General features: G+C 43.9%; 1 protein-coding gene across 1 annotated transcript in view; it reads right to left on the reverse strand.

The window, feature by feature from the left end:
• Nucleotides 1–8,489, reverse strand: part of DGKQ (diacylglycerol kinase theta) — a 72,271-nt gene extending 63,782 nt beyond the window's left edge. Inside the window, exon 1 of the mRNA XM_088527906.1 lies at nt 8,267–8,489. Coding sequence (XP_088384032.1) covers nt 8,267–8,489 — 223 coding nt within the window. The remainder of the gene's footprint in view (nt 1–8,266) is intronic.
• Between the last annotated feature and the right edge of the window lie 8,207 nt (nt 8,490–16,696).

The following is a 16,696-nucleotide window of genomic DNA, read 5'->3' on the forward strand; positions in this document are numbered from 1 at the left end:
TTTAGCACCACGAAAGGCCTTATTTTCCCGGAAACCAGTGCAAAAGCACAAGAAAGGTGCAGAAAAACAACCTCCCCTGTTCGGTCGGGAGGGTTTCCTATTTTCTAGGCTGTGACCATAGCCACCCTATCACCTGAGCTTGTGGAAGGACACAGAGGTCCACGCTGCCCAGTCTGCACACCAAGATCTCCTCTCCTTGCAGGCAGTGTGCAGGACAGCCAACAAAACGCTCTGCACATGGAATGGAGGTGAACACAGGCTTACATCAAAAGAGAAGAGCAAGCTCTGCGTAGACTTGACTTTCTGTCGCTCAGCAAGGCAGTTCAGGCTTCCCATCTCTGAAATGAGGGTGGGCATGTAGTGTCTTATGTTCTTAGCCTAGAATAAGTCCCTGGCGTCATGGGCTTCTGTTTCTTCAGACACATGGCGGTGACAGATGCTGAAATCATATCCAGAAAGCACCAGTACTGGCCCGTTCTTTGAGCACTAGGACAAAAATAGGAGAACTCTGTCCTAACTACTGCCTCACTGCTGGAGATGCAGAAATTGCCAAGTCCAGCAATAGGAATCGCAGCCTCCCAGTCCTGGGACACTGGTGCTCAGGGATGCTGGAGACAAAAACCCTGGCAGAAACCAGCTCTACGCCACATAAGTCTATCTGAGTGCAAATAACCACGTACTTCACTTGCTCCTCAGTACGGGCTGGAGGGTAAAGGTTGCCCACTTCTATTATTATTCATCACCAAGTAATTATTCATCAAGTATTTTTTTCATAAAAGGCATGGCTTCCCACCCTCTTCCTTGCCACACATCTTCCCAGAGTACACACACATTGGGCTAAGATCTTCCAAGATTTATTTGGACCCCGTCACGATGACAGGATCGCCGTTCTCCATATTGAGGGCATATCCTAATCCAAAAAAATCACCGTTTGTCACAATCATTTGTAAACTGCTACCTGGGGGAGTCTATCTTCTGATATTCTTAGGAGGGAGAGCAGAGTGTTGTTCTCATCCAAAGAGACACAAATCAAACTTTGGGAAGATGTCACGGGGGTGGGAAGAAAGCCAGAGGTCACCTGCTACCAACTAAATTAAAAAAGACAGAGGGAATTACAGGTCTTTCTCCTGGCTTCATCTGAAGCTGAAGTCTCTTACTGCAGATTGCCCAAGCAACCAAAGGACCCTCAGACAAAAACTGGGAGCACAGCACAGGAGCATCAGCTCTGCAGCAAGGTGGAAACCAGGCAGAGGAACTAGGTGTGCAATAATCTAAAGGAGAGGGCTAAGGAAGAAGACTCAGGATGTATTTTGTGGTACTTACACATCAGTATGATGAATATCAAACACATGGTGCTTAGCATCTTGCGCTGCCTGCAACAGCTTCTCCAATTCAGAGCTTTCAGGGTGATGCTTTACAAAAGAAACTTTGTTGATTGTTTCACACCATTCTTCAGCTGACCAACGTTCACTGGTCAAAACAAAGAGCTTTAGCTTACAGTATTGAAAACAGAACAATGCGACAAAAAATAAAAGGCAGTCCAACACCAGCCCTCAGTGAGGGAGGAAAATTCTCAGAAATTACTTGACAGTTGCTGCAAGCAGCCTTGCGATGCAAATAAAGCACTATAAGCAGAGTCCTCATATCCAGTGCCTGGTTTCCTGCAAAACCACCCCGTTTGCCCAGGATAACTTCAACACGACAACATCAGCATCAGATTTGGATGGCCAATCTCTAAAACGCAGGCGGTCGACACAGAGGTCTGGTGCTGCAATTCCAGACATGCTGAAGCCAGAGCACCGTCCCACCTATGATAAGGAAATAACTACAGCATGACTGCAGGGTTTAAAGAATGGGCTGAATGGTAGAAACAGGGCAAAACAGGACGGAATTTAAGATGTGACAGGATGTGACAAGGCACAAAGGCGTTGCAGCAGTAAACTTCAATACTGAGTTGCTCAAAGTTAAAAAATAGAGACGTTCTAAGCTCTACTGTCCTCAAAATCACCTTAATGTTGTTCTGTATCTACAGGGCACGTCACTAGGGGCACACAACGTGAACAGCAAACGTGCTCGTGCAGAGCATGAATTTGTTTGACCTCTGAACAACAGATGGGCAAGAAAAAAATAAAAAGGGCATTTCTTGTAAAACATCCCTCCATTCTCTGCCAAATGATGGATGGAGGAGGGTTATTCCCTAGGAATTCCACCTTCCTTTTCCTGGCTAAAATTAGAATTCAAAACGAGGTAGCACTAAAAAAAATTGTGCCAAATTATTAGCATTGCTTAAGATACGAATGCTTCCCCTTTTAACTTGGATAACTTTAACATTATTGAGGGCACCTCCACACTCCTCGGGAAACAAAACAAAGGGCAAAACAAACAGGTTGCCATGGCAACTTTCACCTCTTCTTCCTCTATGGCTCCACTTCCAAACTCCATCACAGAGAAAAATGTGTACAAAACAATGGAATCAAATGGAAATAAGTGTACCTGGAAAGAAAAGTAAAAAGATTTCCAAAGAAACACATGCTTGGGCCAGCTGTGTAGGTATGCTCTGCATTTAGCATTTTTACTGCGTGGGTTTTAGCATGACCCGCAAAGAAAGGGTGAATGAAGTATTTGTACATCAGTGCATCAAAAAAACCCACTAAGCACTACGTAGAGAAATGCTACCTGAAACACTAGTATTTTAAAAGGATTTACCTCTAGAAAGAGCAGACATTTCAATTACCATTGAGGCTCCAGTGACTGATAAGACTCAGACCTATCCTTATCTTGAATTTAAGGAACAGTCCCTTTCAAATGAATAAGACTATTCATAATTTAGAGAAGTTGATCATTTACTTCTGCAGAAGAGAAGCCTGCAATACTAAAGGTTATATATGACAATGTGAGTGCATCGGATCTTTCAAGTGATAGCTCAGTTCACAGGCCAGTAACACTCAGGAAAATCAACCCTTATAAAATTACGAATCATTCCTGAAGAGAAGCCAAAACATCTCAATGATTTGTTTGTTTTTATTTTTTTTTCCCCCCTCTGGATCAGGCTGGCAAGGCGAGTTCTCGTACACACTATAGCATTTGTTCTTAATTTATTATGCAACATAATCGTGTATTAATTTATGCATATGAATTACCAAAGCATGCTGAAAGGTTATTAAGATTTCCCCTGAGACTATATTAAAAAAAAAAAAAAAAAGAAAGAAAAGAAAAGAAAAGAGTTACATTTTAGCAGAAGTACTGAATAGGCTTAGAATATCTTCATTGCCTTTCCGGACTGGAAAACAGTAGACAGATATCTGAAGTAGATTATTTCTCAAATTATTTATTTACTCCTACTGAAGAAAGAATTCTGGAATGAAAAATGAAACAGCTTCAACAAATGCCGAGACATTTGCCAAAACAGGAGCTGTTCTGGAGCAAAACGAAGGTAAGAGAAACAGAACAAGAGAGGTGAACACCAGCACAGACACGATGGGAACTTAGCTGTATTTAAGGGGTATTTTCATCCTCATGGGATCCTTCCTTTTCACTGGGTGTATGAGGCATGGTGAGCTTGGTAGTGCCCTTTTATTGAGCACCACAGCGGGATGCAAGCAGGGGCAGCCCTACACCCCCTCCAACCCCATTTGGAGGGTGGTCACAGTAATTCCCATCGGCACAAGATCACTCCGGGTTTCTCCTTCCAAGCGATGCCAAAAGGAAAAGCCCTTTGTTTACTTGTTCCTTCCCCAAAATACCTTACCCTCTTGGCATTCCCCTGCACCCCTAGGGCAAGGGAAGCTGCAAAACTAGACACATTGAGTACATCTCCTTCTAATATCCAGTTTATTGGCACACACACACAAGCGACGACTCCAAGAGTCTACTGGAGACCGAGCACAGCTGACATCTATTTTCCTGCCGATAGGAAAATTCGCCTTGGTCCCTGGACGAGCGCTTTGTTTCAGAATAATCCCTTGCAGGCAGAGGTGTTGCAAGAGCTTTTCTGAAGGGCTGTCATTGCCTTCAAGGACAGCTCCCCCAAAACGGACAGGGCTATGTGGCACGCAGCTCACACGCCCACGGGCTGGGCACAGCTGTCCCCATATAGCGCCCGGGCACTTCTGTGCTCCTCTAGATGCCAGGCATCAACCCACAGAACCCTCCTGAAGACTTTCTACATTCTCTGAGTACCTGTGAACATCCAGGATAGCCACCTTTTCCAAAAGCTTGCAATGCTTTAAGGTTTTGAAGAGGTGTTTTCCCTGAATCAAACTGTTTAGCCACGCTTTGGTCTGAAGTCTAATGCTGCCTTCTTGCAGTGGATGAAGCCAAAACCAGCTTCTCAGGCAAATCTGTGTTTGCAACTATTTACATTTACACTGGCATCTTCAGTGACTTCTGGAAGAAAAAACAAGCCCCACAACCACAACCAAAACACTTTCTCATCTCACAAAAGCCATTTTTATTCTGAAAACAGAACTTCAACGGGCTCCGAAAGGACTGGTATTTTCATCCTAAATTCAGATCTTTCCCTCACGCCCCCTAATGCTTGAAGGAATCTTAGCAATTTCCAAGCATTCTTCCACCTTCTTTTGAAACACCTCATCATGCCGCAATTTCAGTGCTGAGGAAGTATTTTCCTGCAGAGCATTCAGAAGTCTGGTCAGCAGGACGTGCTTACGCACACCGGTCAACAAGGTGCACCACTTCTTATCTCCACACACTGCAGCACGAGAACCGTAGAGAAAGGACCGAGTCATTTCCTGAATTACATCACAAGGAACCAGGACATTAAAGCATGACACATTCTGAAAGAGAAATGCAGTTGGGAACAGAGATTTCTTTTTCTTCTACAGATTCTTACGCTTAGAGTGGAAGTCCTGTTCTCCAGTTACCGCAATCTAACACTGCCCTACGTAACAGGAGCTTCTTCCTTAACACCAGGAACGCAAACCTCTCAGCATTACCCAAACACCTCTGTGTTGAAAAGTAACCAGAATGCCTCTAAAATTTCACTGCGTGGAAAACCTCCAGGGACTCACTGTGGTCAACTGCAGTCATGTTTGTCTCACCTTACTGAATATGTTAAGCAAAGTTATTTTATTCTTTTTTTTACACAGCAAGTAGCATGATGATATCACACCAGTGGCATTTAAGAAGTCAAGCAGGTGAATATGAACAGTGCAGTGCATTTACAACAGTGAATATACATCCAAATAATTTGTTCATGCTCCATTTAAAATAGGGGAAAAAATAATAACTACACACACAAATTACAAGCATGCATACTCTTCTTGATTATATATAAAAACACAGACTTTGGAGGAGTGTGTGCATGTATGTGTCTTGATATACACAGCATATCCTGATTTTACATATATGTATACACACACAGGTATAAATATATATTGAGACAAACACGGACTGTGAGCCAGCTTGGCAAAGACTTAATGAGCAAGAAGGGAAAGCTCTGAGGTGATGAAACAGGTTAGAAACAAAATAGGATGGAGAACATGACATTAACACATAGCAAGGGTCATCCAGGGACAATTCAATTCAAAGAGGAGATGGAAAGAAGCTGCCACCTGAGGAAAGGGCTCCGAATCGGGAAAAGTATCAGGTTTATGGTAGGATAGAAAGTGGGAAAAATAACAGTATGGAGGAGCTATAAAGAGCAGGTAACAGAAGAGGAGAAAAGAGAGAAGCCACAGGGAGCTTGCCCAGAAGAGAAAGCACTGGAGACAATTTAGGAAGACTCCTTATCTTTGTGCTTGGAATTCAGAGCAGCCTAAAAGTCCACAGAAACATCTGTTAAAAACTTCCAGGAGGAGACTGTGAACTAAAAACCTGCCTGTCATCCTGCATGGCACTGCACAAAGCGCTCAGTGCATATTCTCCTGCTCAAGAGCAGTGTGTGCGCTTAGCTAAAAAATGCTCTTCGTTTGAAGGCAAATAAAATTAAAAAATCCTACATCATGACAAACTTCCTCATTATAACACAAATACCAACGCAGATACGTTGTTTAAGGGAGTCAAGTGGAACACCTCAGGATATTAAGCCTAATCATTAGCCCAGATTATTTAACGAAAACATTCAAATGAAAGTCAAATGGGAGGGAGAGCAGGATTAGAGGAAAGATCAGCTGAAATGAAAACCCGTGCCTAACAAGCAGCGGCTCTCATCCACTCTCCTGCATGATGAATTATCAGCACCTCCTTTATTGCCTCTGCCATTCACCACCAAGTCAGCTTCCAGTAAAAACACAGATGATATTTAAGAGTGCTAAGCAAAACCTGGTATTTGGTTTCTTGCTTTAGCACTTTCTGTGGCAAGTTTTTCCCACCTGACTTAGCTCTTGGACTCAAATCCAGGAGAACACTGTCAACACGAAATAAATCTTCCAGCTGCAAAAGCTCTCCTCTTATATTCAAAAATCCCTATCATTTCCTTACCTCGTCACTCACGGTGACTATGATATTTTTCCCTCAAGCACTGCTAGAAGGGCAAGGGGAAAAGCGTAAGTTTTCGGCAACACAAATTAGATTATTTTTAAATCCAGACCAGCAAATAAGCAGCATCTTTCACTGTGCCAGCCCAAACATTTATCCCCAACTTTCTTTAAACACTCTTTGCACTTGTACCCAGAAGAATTCAGAGTCACCTGCTGCAGTCTCAGTTTTAAATGCCACAAAGCCACACGCACCCAGCAGGGCCTCAAACAGCCAAGTCCAGATGCATCCCAACATCAAACCCATCTGCTTTTGTATGGAAGGGCCTCGCTATTGACAGGGAACATGCTTAAGTGTAAAGAAAGCAAGCCTTGAAAATTCAAAGCGACTGCAGGATAGAAGTAAAATCCACGTGTAGCTTTGCCCCCTTGCAGTTTTTATTCTTTGATTAAAATATATCAAAAGCAAGCCAATCTTGCCAGAAAAAAAGACTTATATTCCTAAGGGAATTATGTCCCCGTTGGTTTAATTCCCAGGTCTAAACTGAGCCTCTGTCGGGGTATCACACTTGTTCCCATCTGGCTCCTGCCCCTTGGGCATCCGCTCAGTTTAATGGGATGTCCCAACTCCAGACGTGCCCGGGGATGCTCCAGGGACACCTTGGAGCAACCTTGCTAAGGAGACCCCACAGCGGCGCTCCCACGGCAGGGATTTATAGCAGGAACATCGCTCCGACCCGGCATCCACGCCTCATCCTGAACCGCCAAACCGCAGTGAGAGGAACGGGAGCTTCGGCGCCTACGGAGCCCGGAGCCGTCTTCCAAATCCCGCTGGAGAACACAAAGCCCAAAGACACGGAACCACAGCAATACCTGACCAAGGCGCAGCTAACTCACCCCGCTGCCTCCAAAACAGGGCATTTACACAACAAATCGGTTTCGCTCCCAGCCGCGCTGCCAGCAACGACTCGGCGCTCCCCATTCCCTACCAAGACCTCACACATTCGGGTTCTTATTTATTTTTGAATTATTGTTTCTACTTGCAGCGTGAACACAGGATCACGCACATACAGAAACCCTGCCATTTTTACACCATTTTTCCCCCATGTCTGGACAAGCCTCCAAGTCACTCAGAAGCTGAAAAAACACTGAGTGTATATATATATATATACTAAATATTAATTAAAAATAAAAAAGAAGCAGGATCAATGTCACAGAGTAGCCACTCATGTTACCATCCTGGAAAAGGGACCCTGGGGGTCGCCTGGGCCAACTATACAGATATATAGGTAAACATATATGCTCATGTGTGCATTTATACGTTATAATAAACACACACAGACACATAAATATATTTCTGTGTGTATATGTATCCAAATGTCACTTACATCCTGGAATCCTCTGCTCTCCCCCAACAAGCATATAGGACTGTGTGTGTGTGTATATATGTATATATTTATGCAGAAATATATATACACAAACATATATACACAAATATGCATACACAACGTATACAAATACATATACACACCTATATATGCGTATAAATGTATACAAATATATTTCTATATGTGAAGAAATATACGCGATGCACATATTTTACACATATATGGACGCATACAAATGAACATACTGGACATAACGGACATATGGGCATTACATACATATCGTAATATGTGCATAAATACGCGCGTGTATATATGTAAAACGCACACACGTATGTGGATACTCAAATAAACGCCGAACGCCAGGGACTACCGGCGGGACCCCCGCTCTCCCGGGTGCGCCGCGGAGCCGGGCGGCCCCGGGCGGCCCCGCTCGCCACTCACCGTCGCACTGGTAGCCCGCGAGCCCCCAGATGAAGTCGGTGCAGCCGTGGCAGAAGGTGGGCTTGGTGAGGGTCACCCTGCGGAAGCTGTGCCCCGGCGGCAGCGCCGCGCGGCCCCGCGCGCCCAGCAGCGGGCTGGACGCCGGGCTGCTCCCGCCGCTGCCCCCGCTACCGGCACCAGCACCGGTGCCGGCGCCGCGCAGCGAGCGCGCCCCGTCCGCCATGGCGCCTCCTCACAGCGCCGCCGCCGCGCGCCGCTTCCGCCCGCGCCGCCGCCGGGGGGCGGGGCCTGCGCGGGGGCGGGGGCGGGGCCAGCGGCGGGGGCGGGGCCAGCGGCGGGGGCGGGGCCCGGCGCGGCGCTGCCCCCTGCCGGCCGCGCCGGGGCGCTGCGGCGGCGCGCGGGAAGCGATCCCGATCCCGGGAAAACCGGGAGCGCCGGCACGTGGGGGCCTCAACCCGCGGCCTTGGGACGCGTCACTGCACGGGAGCCTCGTCGCTGCCGTGGCCCTCGCAGCGGGCGTTTTCTGTTATTCCGGTGTTTTGTGTTTTACACATCCGTCAGTTTCGCTGGGTTTTCTGATGATGTGTTGTGTGGAAAGGACGATTTGCCATGGATCTGCCTTCGTTTCTGAAATTCTCTGCCATGGATTTTCTGCCTCTGGCTATGTAATTCTCTGCCTTTACGCAGCAATATAAATCTACCTGCCTGGCGGTCCCTCCGCTCCACAAAACTGCCTGTTTTTCCTCCTCCTTTTGTGTTTACTCCATCTCTCCTTCCCTAGTTTTGCATTTCTCCCTGTGCCTCTGTCCTGGGACTCAGCTACACAGTTAAGTGAAAATCACCACTGACTCTGTTTTTCCCTTTCTGTCCTAATAATCTGGACAGGTCAAACAGACCCACCATAAGAAACACTCTATTACCCGCTTCATCCATTTTTTTAAATTTTTTTTCAGTTTCAGACTGTCTGGTCCGTTTCTGGCTTTTATTTGATTGGGTTAGAAAAGGCCTCTCTGCATGCTTAAAATCCAGGATTATGGAAGCACATTCCCTTTCGGCTGCCAAACCAGGTCACTTCCACCTCCTGATGAAGCTAACTCGCCCTCCAGGGTCACAACCCTGGGTACCATTAGTTTTCATTTTGAGCCTTGTTCCTGGTTGCTGGTCCCTGTTTCCTCTGCCAGGAAAGCACATGCCAGATCCAACCCCAGTTAGTGCCTTTTTTAATGCTTACCTCTTCCCCTGCCCCTTTTGTTAAATCACGTCACACAGCTAAGCTAGTGGGTTCTCAAACTCCCAAACTGCAACGGGGAAATGACCTTGTCCTTCACGGTGATTCTCTACTTATGGTGCAGTTTAGACCAGGGAATCTCAACTATTTCTTAAATACCTCTTGTCCCCCTCTCTTGTTAGCCCTATCAATCATAGACAGAACTAGCATCTTTCACTCCTGACTAGGAAAAGCAGCTTTACTAGGGATGCTGCACTGCAAGTTGTTTTTTGGTTACCAGACATTACTACTTTCTAATCTACATGACATGTATTTCAAGTTTAATTTGCTCCCATTAAGCTCACCTGACCTTGGTTATTTATGTACCAAAATTGAAATGCAGTTATTTCAGAAATGTTACAATAGTCCACATGGGACAGCATCTTTGGAACTCTCCGTCTGACGTTGAAACTGAAGGAGAGAAACACTTCTAAAGACTGGTTATTTAAAATGCTTTTTATGGTGTCTTAAATAACTAAAACAGTATTTTGTTACAATTCTACATATATATCAGTTTAAGATGTTCCACTTAACTCTGTATCATGTTCAGCATTCAAGATTTATTTTCCAGGCACTGATAGTTAGTTCTGTGTCACCATAAATCCAAATTGAGGCCTTTTACAAATTGTTTACAGAAGGATCAAAGCTTCCCTCCCATCCTTGTGTGATACTGTCCACAGAAAAAGTAAATACTGGGAAAGAATAACATTGCATTTCCTGAAATACAATTGAAATTTATATGGATAATGAATATGGATATGAATATGAATAAAGAATGAGAATCCATATGAGTATGGATAAAGAAAACAAGAAACTCTTTCTCCCATTTATTTTAAGATATATGTATAACGAGGAATTTAAGAATCAACCAGCTCCATTAATATGGTACAATATATTTTTGTTATGTGTTGTGTCAGATCTTCCTGGCAAAGGATTATAAAAATCCCTATTATTGTTGTGGTAGTGATACGTCCTTTAAAAGCAAAGGCTAATTCCATTTACTGCATCTCATATTAACAGAGAAGTTGTTTCAAACAATTCATAGGAACAATCTATTCTGCAAAGATGATTTGTCCTCCTCAGTCTTTGGATATGAGCCAGGTCCTCCCATGAGCTGCATCTGAGTCTCTGTAGCTCCTAGGAACTAGTTCAGCACTTTGACTACACTAAGTATAAAGTAATACACTATGATAAGATGTAATTGTATCGTAATGGACATGTCACTGCCTATCACAGCATCACAGAATGGCTGAGGCTGGAAGGGACCTCTAGAGATAATCTAGCCCAGCCATGCTGATGGTGAGCTCTTCCATTACAATGTTAATTTTGGAACAGCACTGGAAACCCGTCAGCAAGTTTCACATTTATGAAGAAGAAACTCCCCAAACCTTGTAATTTCCCACCACAGTCTGTCCCTAATGGTGTCAGCAAGGCTTGAGCACTGCAGTCCCCATTGCCTCCAGCACCACCAAAGCAGAACTGTCTCCTTCCAGACCATCAATTTCCCAGGACCACTGCATTGGCCCAAGACACTGCATGACCTCGCTGGGGACTCCCAGCTTTCTTTACGAGCCTCTTTCCCACTCATAATGATGAAATCCGTTCAATTTGAACAATTCTGTAAGCAGGGCTCAAATTCAAATATTTAATTCCCCAGATGGTACCATTGCAGCCTCTTTTTTTTATTATCAACATCAGTAAGAGTACATAACTTTGCTCTATAAACTGAGTTACTTCAGTCTGAATAAACAGTATCTACAAATAACTTTCCTATATGTTTCACTTTAAAATTACATATTCTTGGACTTCCTAATCCTTTTTCACGATCGCATAAATCACTTAAGGTACACTTCATTCTTTGTTAAACAAACAGAACAATGGTCTTTTAAAAATAAAATAGCATGTTACTTTTTTCTTGGGAGCTCTTTTCCTTCCAGCTGCCTGCTCAGAATACGTTAAAATATGCTCATTACACTATTATATTATATATGTGTGTGTGTGCATATATTTATATACTAAAATATACTTATTACACTTATTTCTGAAAATCTAGGAGATTTCTGAAAATTTAGGAGGCAGGAACATCTCTCGTTTGAGGAGAGACTGAGAAAGCTGAGCTTGTCTAGCCTAAAGAGAAGACTGAGAGGGATCTTATCACTGTGATACCTTAATGGAGAGTAACAAGAGGCTGTCAGTGGTGGCCTGCAACAGGACAAGAGGCAACGGGCACAAACTGAACCCAAGGAAGTTCTGCCTCCACATGAGGAAAAACCTCTTGACTGTGAGGGTGACAGAACTGGGGCAGGTTGCCCAGAGAAGTTGTGGGGTCTCCTTCTCTGGAAATGTTCAGAACCCGTCAGGACACGATGCTGTGCAAGGTGCTGACCCTGCTTGTGCAGGAGGTTGGACCAGATCATCTCCAGAGGCCCCTTCCCACCCCAGTCGCTCTGTGATTCTGTGATCAGTTACAGACCCAGTGTGGTATACGTGATTTTTCATTTCAGCAACTGTTGAGATTTGCCTAAATTCACTCACTATGCTCTGGGTGTCCTTGCTTGAGCAGGGGGGTTGGACTAGATGATCTCTAGAGGTCCCTGCCAGCCTCAACCATTCTGTGAGTCTGTGATTACCAGCAAATAGTTAAATTCTCCACAGCAGCAGCCACTAAGGTGGCACAATTCAATCCTAAATTAATTCTATATGAATCAAAAGTCTTCAATACCTCCTTCCACCGGGTTATCATTGGATTATGGTTGGGAAGACAGACTCCTCCTGGCTGGGATTTTCAGGCCACTCACCACTTGCCTAGATGTGCGGCCAGAAGACAAAGCTAAGTGAAATAACAGAATGTGATTTTAAAATGCAACAGATATTCTTCCATTATCTTTCATGTGAGCACTTATTTCAAAACTAAGATTCTGCATTTTAGCTAAGGTTTCTTTGCCAGTCATTGCAATTAGTGTGAAACAAGATTATCCAGATTGGATTCTGGTATGGAGTAGCCATTTTTAGTCATTACCCTCCTGTGAATACAGATACAACCTTCCCTAAAAAACAAAATTACAATGGGAGCTGCATCAGACCAATACTTACAGCAGTATAGGATAAGGAGGTGAATATTTTAAAAGAGACTTAGCATTGATATATGTTGAAAGCACCATAAATCTAAATGTGACTATGCTGGAGGTGTCTGAACAGGGAAGGAGATCCAAGCATGTTATTCTGTTTAATGAACAGCATACATTGGGTTTTCAGTAGCTTTGCTCAACTAGGGTACTGCATTAAAAAAAACAAGGTGAGTGGGATTTCATTGATGGAAATGAAGTGTCCAGAGCCTGGAAACATTTAAGTTATAGGAAACCCCATCCCACTGGGTAGATTGCTTTTGCACAACCTCAGCTTTGGATTAAGCTCTGAGGTAGACAGTATTTGCGTACACAGCAGCTGCAGGGGATCACTTGCTGCGATGGCATCTGAATGTTAAGGAAGGATAAAAAGAAAACTCAATGTCAAACAAAATGGCATTTTTCTATTCAAAATAGCACTGCAGTGCCTGGTGAGATGTAGTTTTGTTCTGTGCTCCCTCTCTCGCTAGGGGTCGGAGTATCTCCTTCCTCCTACCCTTAGAAGCAGGAAAACATGTTAAAAAATATCCATGCTGACTGCCACATCACGAATGAACTGGTCTGCTCAGGAAGCCCTGCAAGAACTTAACAGAGGCTTCCTGAATTGTAACTGCTGTTTTTATTCAGAATGTTTTTTTTTTTTCAGGAAAAAAAAGAAATCAAAAGGCAAAGTACTAGAATTGGGGAGGAAAAGTCACTAACCAACTTTCTGTGGAAAATGAATTGATAAAACCCACTTAATTGGTCATCTTCAGCCATAAAGAAGAATGAAATGTCACCCTCATATGTAGTTGACCATTAAAGCACAGTGGAATTTCTGATGCTTTCCTCTGCATCTGTACTCTTCTCTGAGCAAATACACATGTATAAACAGACAGTACAAAATACAGACCTCTTTTCAAAGCATGTTTTATCTGAGCATCTACAGCAATGTCGATCTGGTAGGTCTGGAGACTTCAAGTTCTTTGCCATCTTAGAAGCTAGTATATTCAGATAACACTCGCAGAATCTATCCAAAAGTTCTTCCACATTCTTACAATAATACAACTACTCACATGAGTGTTTTTTTACTCAATTTGTTTACAGTGCTTGACATTGATATCAATACTTTTTTTTCACCATAGTGTTTTTTTTTTCCCTAGGCTTACATTTATTCTCAAACATTCCTTGTGACTTGTTCTCACAGTCATTTACAGCATCACTAAGTGATGTTTATTCTCTTACCATGGTTATTTTTAAGTAAGATTTTGCTTCTATATACATATCATGACCTAGTTCAGAATTTTAAATGCCGAAGTTATTTCAACATTGCAGCAAAAAAGTAAATTAAAACAAAGATACTGGTATTTTTTTTCTTATTACTATTCTTGTAAGACAACTTCCGGAGTGTTTTAAGAGGAATAACTCCTGAATTTTGATCTAGGTAAAAAAAAAAAAATCACAATCTACTTGTATCTTAGAATCAACATGGGGTCTCAGTAGAAGTCCAAAGCCTATACATTCTAACCAGAACATCAGTTATGTTATATTGGTTTATATGTTTCCAGAACCAAAAGTACCAAATCCTATTATGGTATTTCTAACTAGATTTCTGGGGGGTTTTAGGTTCTCTGCTCTCAGAATGCAATTTCTCTGCAGTTTCATGGCAACTATGCTGAGCAGCTTAAAATAGATGTTTAGGTATATATGACTGTCAACACCAATCTGAGGAAGAACCCCTTTCTGATCTGCCAGCAGCACTTTAGCTCTTGTACTCAGGACATGTTGTAGGCCACTACCGGCAAGCTTATACCTCAACAGTCCCCACACCTTGGTTCACAGATGGCTTCCTGCCATGCAACACATTCAGCAGGCACTGCATAAGGAAACTCATTTGCAGAATGTGGTAGGTAATGTAATGTTCCCTCGGGTGCTGCTTGTGGGAATGATCTTCTCCACTTTGTTCTTCTCCAGGACAAAAAGTCCTGCGCCCATGGTCTGGCAGCTCTGGTCTGTGTCTCCCCTCTCACCCCAGTCCTATCCCTCTGAGACTGCAGCAATGCTCTACATGAGGCAACCTTGATGGTGAGATGGTTGTGTTGAACATCACCACCACAAAGGACTCTGCTAACATTAGCTGTATGTTAACACTCTAAAGGCTGCCAGGAGCTGAAAGCTGCCTCTTGGGAATGCCAACTATGTGAAATTTGACAGCATCAGAATGAGTGACAAATGTTCACAGGCTGATAGGGAAGTCATCTGGGAATTAAGCAGGCATGATGTACTCCCAGGGCTCCTAGGACGCTGCTCAGTGAATAACCCCGAAGAATTCTCTGGAAGGAATCTGAGGTTGAACTTGCCAATGAATCCACCCAGCTCTGAGGAAAGGAGACTGACCTTGAAGCCTGGAAGACTGAGACAGTTCCTCATCTGTTGTTAAGTATTTTCAAGATAAAACCATTAAAAAAAAAAAAGGAGGCACAGAGACTCCTATGACTGCAACCCACAGGCACATCACCCTCACTTGTGCCTATCCTAGATACAGGAACTGAAACAAATCATTCTGATTTAGCACAGTTCATGATTGCCCAAGAAAACTGTTGGTTGTCCTTGCAATGTACTCTTGAAACCAAGAACCCATTTCAGCAAAAACCTTCATCACAATCAGTAGATTGAATGCAGCACTTATCTCAAGCACAGCCTTGAGAGAGAGACAAAACCACAACTTTTAATCATCTGCTAAATAAGCAGTGAGATCTCTTTTTAAAAACTCAGCCTAAGAGGAACGATTGCCTTGCTGCGAGCAGAGCTGGCGTCTGCTCTAGCCTTCAGACAGCACTGCCCTACGTCCTTGAGTAAACATTTGTGTCTCTCAATCTCATCATGGCCTCGCTTCCTCACATATACACAGCAAACACAGAAAATGCTGTAGTAGCATCACAGTATTTTGGTAGTAAGAAAGCACACAATAGGAGCTATGTGGCCATTTCCTCATACAGAGCAGAAAATACAAATTCACTGCAAAAAGCTAAAGCTGATGAATGGATTCTCAATTTCTGTTGCTGACCTGCTATTTTACTAGACTTCAATTTTCATTTTTCATCATATTTTTCAGCAGTTATTTAGGGATCTAGGAAAGAAGAAAATTTTCTAAATTTTTTAAAAAATAATCTCCAAGAGGAACACTCTCCAAGATTATTTATTTCTTTACTTAAAGTAGATATTTAAGCAACAGTGCAAAAAAATGCCAATTCCTGGAGCATCTTATCTCCAAGAGAAGCACATGGATTTTAGAAGTGCTGCAGCCTTTCCACCAGAATCATCACTATTTCGCACAGTCCTGAAGGAAACATTGGCCTTGAACTTCCACCACTGTGCTTACAAGTATGATTTAATTCAGAAAAAAAAAACATGATGTGGAGCTCTGGGGTTACACGAGTGAGGTCCATCTCCTCCACAGGTGTCACGAGACCCACCTCCACCACTATGCAAGTGACCGAGGCGTTGGCCAAGAGCTGGGCAAGATGCTTTGCCTTGCGGGGCCTCTACCCAGTCCTCGGTCTCCTTGATGGGAGTGGCAGGGGGATGATGGCGTGATGGCTGTAGTGGAGAAGGAAGGGTGAAGAGGCAACCATCATGTCGCTGTGGTAGCCCTAGTGGAGGAGGGAGGGTGAAGAGTGACTGCCATGTCGCTGTGGTGGCCCTAGTGGAGAAGGAAGGATGGAGACGCAACTGTTTTGTCATTGTGGTGGCCCTACGGGAGGGCGAAGAGGCAACCACCGTGTCACTGTGGTGGCCCTAGTGGAAGAGCAGGGGTGAAGAGGCAACTGCCGTGTCACTGTGGTGACCCTAATGGAGAAAGAAGGATGGAGGAGGCAACTGCCATGTCACTGTGGTGGCCCTAGTGGAAGAGCGAGGGTGAAGAGGCAACTGCCATGTCACTGCGGTGGCCCCAGTAGAGGAGAGAGGGCAAAGAGGGCATTGCCATGTTGTTGTGGTGGCCCTATTGGAAAAGGAAGGGTGAAGCGGGCACCGCCATGTCGCTGTGGTAGCCCTAGT

This window comes from Tinamus guttatus, unplaced genomic scaffold (assembly GCF_059628265.1).
Source record: "Tinamus guttatus ecotype Peru unplaced genomic scaffold, ASM5962826v1 Tinamus_guttatus_pri_ptg000295l, whole genome shotgun sequence".
NCBI lineage: Eukaryota > Metazoa > Chordata > Aves > Tinamiformes > Tinamidae > Tinamus > Tinamus guttatus.